Consider the following 6,000-nt stretch of genomic DNA (forward strand, 5'->3'; position numbering starts at 1 on the left):
TAAATGGCACTGACCTCCACATCTCTGCAGCCTATGTCATAGTTGTTATCCTCATTTTTCAATGGACATCTTCACTTGATGCTTTCTGACCACACAAAGTTGAACTCTTTATTATTTACCCACATATGCTCTTTGTCCTACATTCTATTTCTTGATTCACATTATCTTCCAAATAGTTATCTAATAGACTGTGTATGTTTGTGTATTTTGGGTATATGTTCACAAAAAGGATTATTCTCAGCCACATTTTGGAAAAGAATCCCATTGGACCCTCACCCTACACCCTGTACTAAGTTACAGGTTAGGGGGATTGCCAAAAGAGAGCAATGTGGTTACTGATGTTTCCTTAGACTAGCACTGCCACATTACATTTAGCCTTTTGAAAATATCATTTTCAAATGCTGTTGACAAGAGACACAGGTAATAGTGTTCTTAATTTGGCTCATGGCTTACTATTTCCTCCAGTCCTTACTCCCTAACGTTTAGGGGGACACCAATGAGGCTCTGTGTGCCTGCCATTTTCTCTCCATTCTTTTTGAAATAGATGCCAATCAGCACATACTTTACCCTGTGGCTTTGAACAAGTAGAATATTCCAGCATACTGATGAATGTTTTTCAAAGTTTCAGGGTAATTTTGGGTCCTCTTGACTTCTTACACCTTAGTTCCTAATTTCAGGAGTGATCAGGTAATGGGGATAAATGAATTAATTCCCAATAAATGTCATCTTCACAAATCTCTTAAGTATTCTTGAGATATTTTAAAATTATATTCAAAGCTAACTTTATAATTTTTCACCTTATAATTATCTTTACTTTTAATCCTAGGAAAAAAGTAAATCTTGAATTAAGGGGTACTGCTAATTTTAATTAAAAATATGCTTTCATTATGGTAATATACAAGTTTTGAAAGGGAAACTAAGTTAATATGCTTGTTTAATAAACTAATTTTTAAAATTCTTATTTTAACATGATCAAATGTGTGAAACTTAAAAAGTGTAGTTTCTGAATTTTGCATGAATTTAAATATTTTCTTGTATTAAATAGTTTTATAAATTGTAGTTTTTATTTAGTGCTTTAAACCATCTAAAATGCACTTTATTTAAGAGAGTAAGGAATTGGGGCTGGGGATGTGGCTCAAGCGGTAGCGGGCTCGCCTGGCATGCGTGTGGCTGGGGTTCGATCCTCAGCACCACATACAAACAAAGATGTTGTGTCTGCTGAAAACTAAAAAATAAATATTAAAAAATTCTCTCTCTCTCTCTCTCTCAAAAAAAAAAAAGAGTGTAAGGAATTCATTTAATATTTTACCATGTCAATCATCCCAGTACCATTCTTTAAGTACTGCATTCTTTACCACATTTAACTTAAATACCATATTCATCATAAAAAAATTCCCCCCACAGGACTATTTCTTCAAATCTTTCCTCATTTCTTGATCTCTTTGTCAATTTCTATACAAGTGTATACTGTTTTACTTACAGAGTTTTTTTTTTTCCAGATATATACTGGTATTGCTAGGCATAGAATCAACTAACATTTCTAGATTTTCAAATAGTTCTTAGAAATTTTACTTATTTTCTCTTTCAAGTAAATATAAGAATAAGCTTGTTTGTTTCCATAAAAATAATTCCAGTTGGAATTTGGCATGGATTTCATCAAGTGTCTTTGAGGAGAATTGAAGTCGTTCAAGACTTAAAATCTCATTGAGTTTTAGATTATTTTTTATGGTACTGGTTATGAAACCCAGGGTTTCATGTATGCTAGGCAAGTGTTGTAAATTGTTGAATTCTGAATTGATTGGTTTTATTATATAAAAATTCATCTGCAAAAGCTGTTTAAAATGAGTATTCTTCTGAAGACAAATTTCTAGACACATATACCTTATTACTATTGAATCATGAAGAAATAAAAACCAGAACTTACCAATAACAAGTAGCAAATTTGAATCAATAATAAAAAAGTATCCCATCAAAGAAAAACATATTAACTGTTAGGTTCTACAAAACAGGAGTAATTAATTCCAATTCTTCTTAGTTATTCAAAAATTTTTTAAGACATAATTCTTCCAAACACATTGTATGAGGCCAACATTACCCTGATACCAAACCAAAGAGGTAAAAATAAAAAAAAGAAAGAAAATAAAATTTCAAGCTAATATTTTCAATGAACACATATGCAAAACTTCTCAGTAAAATACTACTCTGCTGAATCCACAACATTATAAAGATTTGCATCATAATCAAGTGGGATTAATCCCTGAGATGCAAGAATGGTTCAAAATACAAATCAATAAACATGATACACTACATCAATATAATGAAAGACAAAAACCATGATTATCTCAATAGATATTGAAAATGTATTTGATAAAATTTAGAACCCTTTAAAAATCATCAAGAAATCTTTCATAGAGGGAATATACCTCAACATAATAAAGGTCATTTACAATAAGCTAAAATTATATTGAATGGAGTGAAGCTGAAATCTTTTGTTCTAAGATCTGGAAGAAGAGGATGTCCACTTTGCACAAATTTTATTGAACATAGTGCTGGAAATCCTATCCAGAGCAATAAGGCAAGAGAAAGAAACAAAGAACATCCAAGATGAAAAGAAGAAGTCAAATTGTTTCTGTTAGCCCAACATGATCTTATATCTAGAAACCCTCAAAACTTCATCAAAAACTATTAAAAGTAACAAACAAATTCAGCAATTTTTCAAGGTAAAAAAGTAGCTAATTACAGTAGCAATGTTATATACCAAAAGTGAACTATATGAATTAAAATCAAGAAGACAATCCAAATTACAGTAGGTAAAACTTTAACTAAAATACTTATAAATAAGTTTAACCAAAGAGAAAAAAATCTCTACTGTGAAAAGTATAAAACCTTGTTGAAAGAAACTGAAAGACAACAACAAAAAAAAGGAAAAGCATCTCATATTCATGGATTGGAATATTGTTAAGATGTTCATACAGTTTGTGATTACAACATGTACATTTTTCTAAAATATTTTTAAAAATATGTCCATAATACCCAAAGTGATATATGGATTTGGTGCAGTCCCAATCAAAATACCAATATGTTCCATCATGAGATTCCTACCAAAATACCCATGACATTTTTCACATTAGTAGACAAAACAATCCTAAATTGTTTAGAATGAAAAGAACAGCTAGGAAGTGAAATGAATTGATGGGAAATTTTGAGGAAGTTCTGGCATTTAGACAGTTGTGGGGTCAGCAGACTATGAAGGAGGAAATAAATGGGTTTGGATACCATCACCTACAGGGTACAAATAGGGAAACAAATAAACCAAGATGGAAACAGCCCATTCTATAGAGGATCTGGGTTTTAAAAAGAGTGGCTACTCCCTTCTTTTGGATGTGGGAGAAAATGAAAAGAAGTCTCTGATCTTGCACCAGCTGAACAACGGATTTTCTGAATGACAAGGAAAGTCAGTGAACTTCATATTTTGTAGTTACAAATAGTGAGAGTATCTTTTCTACTTCCTTTGAATTATAATGAGTGTGTAATCAAGGCATAGATATCAGGAACTTTTGCAAAGTCAAAATACCAAACAAGAAGGTGTCCTTTAAAACTAAACTTTTTACCAACTTCAGGCTTCCTTGCCCAGTCCTGGAGAAATAATTTATAGGGCCCTTGCCTTAGTTAACGACATGTAAAGACAGAATTGTGCAATGACAGCATTACATAAAGGGTTAAAAATGTATTTAGGGACAGGAAAAGGCAGAAAAATTAATGTAGACATGTATTTAGGGACAGGAAAAGGCAGAAAATTAAGAGAGAGAATGATGCCAAAATTTGTGCAGGAATATTGTGTAGGAGATATTTGAAGGAGGTTGGGAGGTGGAGATATTTAGATGTTGTTGAGTAACAACGTAAGATTATGGAGCACTATTTAAAAATTCTGCCATGGTCAAAGCATGTTTGAGATAAAATAACAAAATATGAGGGTAACTTAAGAATGTAAAGAATAGAGGTCTCATAAAACAGTAGCCCTTATCCTGTGCTTCCCAGGATCACCAAGAAAAGAGAAACAGGAAGGCATAGCCAGGTTAACAAGACCCCCTTCCAACTAATTAGCTAAACTTTCTCTCTTTTACCTGTTGAACAATTATGTGATATGCTACTTCGTCAGAAGTTACCATGTTGTGGGAAACAATCTAGAATAATATTCCAATATTAATATCAATACATTTACTAGATAAAATGATATTAAAAAATCCAATAATTTCAATCATACATAGGTGGGAATTTTCTTCTGACAAAAGACTCTTCCTAGGTCTCCCTTCATGTCTCTGTTCCTCAGGCTGTAGATGAAGGGGTTCAGCATGGGAGTCACCACCGTGTACATCAGAGACATGACAGTATCTTTTACAGTAGAATTATTAGCTGATGGGCATAAGTACAGAGCTATGACTGGCCCATAGAACAGTGACACCACAGAAATGTGGGAGCCACAGGTGGAGAAGGCTTTATGGATACCCTGAGCAGAAGGAACCCTGAGGATGGAAGAGACAATTCGTGCATAGGATAAGATAATGAGTAGGAATGGGAGGACAACAACCAGTCCTCCCATGATATATATCACCAAATAATTAACATGAGTGTCAGAGCAAGCCAGTTTCAGTAGAGCAGACATGTCACAGAAAAAGTAGGGGATCATATTGTCCACACAAAAAGACAGTCTTGCCATGAGCAGGGTGTGCAACAGGGCATGGAATGTGGTCAGCACCCAGGACAGCATCACCAGGGAGAGACAGAGCTTGGGGCTCATGATGGTGGTGTAGTGCAGGGGAAAACAGATGGCCACATAACGGTCATAGGCCATGGCCACAAGGATGAAGTTGTCAAGGTCTCCAAAAAACAGAAAGAAGTAAATCTGGGTCAGGCAGCCTGCATAGGGGATGGATGGGATTTGGCTCTGCATGTTCTGTAGCAATTTGGGCATGGTGACACAGGAAAAGCAGAGGTCAGAGAAGGACAAGATGCTGAGAAACAAATACATGGGTGTGTGCAGATGGGAGTCCAGGCGAATGAGGATGATGATGAGGAGGTTCCCTAGGACAGTGATTAGATATATGCTTAGGAAGAGGTCAAAGAACAGGTTTTGGTGCTGTGGCTGGCTGGATAGGCCCAGGAGGAGGAACTCTGAGATGATAGTTTGGTTCCTTCCTTTCATGCTCTGTCTCCAGTACCTTTAAGAGAAAATAATAGGATCTCTTTAAATTCAAGTAAGATGAATGTATTTCTATGTTCTTGGTCCATTTTTCATTGTGCAATTGATCGTCACATTAACACCACATTAATTATAACCTCTAAACTACAAATGTCTTAAGACCCTATAAGCATTGGTGATTTTTAATGAATTCTTTTTAACATGTTTCCTCCTTCCCTAAACACTTATCTGTTTTCCTCTGGGATAAAAATACATTGATCTTTCTCTTACCTGCTTGACTGATTATCATTAGGTTCTTGTTTTATCAGTATCTTTTTAATGTGTGTCGTTCCTGGGAATTGAACCCAAGGACACTTTACCACTGAGCCACATCCCCAGCCCTTTTTTTTTTTTAATTTTGAGACAGGATCTCTCCAAGTTGTTTAGGACCTTGGTAAGTTACTGATGTTGGCTTCCAACTTGTAATCCTCTTGCCTCAGTCTCCTGAGTTGCTGGAATGACACCACTCCTGGTTCCATCACTATCTTTTATATTGATGTTATTTAAGTATCTTTCTAAACCCCATTATTTTATAATTCTACAAATATTCCAAAGAAAAAAACTCAGGCATAGATGTCTCTTTCACCCACAGAACTCTGCATCCCATTTCTTAATGATGATCTTCTCTTGGATGTATTCAGGAATCCTTAGCACAATATGTCCTTAATGAAACACATGATCTCACTTAATTCTCTCCCAACCTCCTCCTCTTCTACATTCTTAAAAGTAGAAGGAATTCAGAATCAAATCACAAGTCTGTG

General features: G+C 34.8%; 1 protein-coding gene across 1 annotated transcript; it reads right to left on the reverse strand.

The window, feature by feature from the left end:
• Positions 1-4,258: 4,258 nt before the first annotated feature.
• Positions 4,259-5,203, reverse strand: LOC139702276 (olfactory receptor 1-like). Its single transcript, XM_071602983.1, has one exon. It carries the CDS (start codon positions 5,201-5,203, stop codon positions 4,259-4,261), a length of 945 nt encoding a protein of 314 aa, XP_071459084.1.
• Between the last annotated feature and the right edge of the window lie 797 nt (positions 5,204-6,000).

The sequence above is a fragment of the Marmota flaviventris genome, chromosome 17 (genome assembly GCF_047511675.1).
Source record: "Marmota flaviventris isolate mMarFla1 chromosome 17, mMarFla1.hap1, whole genome shotgun sequence".
NCBI classification, from domain to species: Eukaryota; Metazoa; Chordata; class Mammalia; order Rodentia; family Sciuridae; genus Marmota; species Marmota flaviventris.

Excerpts from the sequence above, each read along its gene's own strand:
- LOC139702276 (XM_071602983.1), bottom strand. The coding sequence starts at position 5,203 with ATGAAAGGAAGGAACCAAACTATCATCTCAGAGTTCCTCCTCCTGGGC.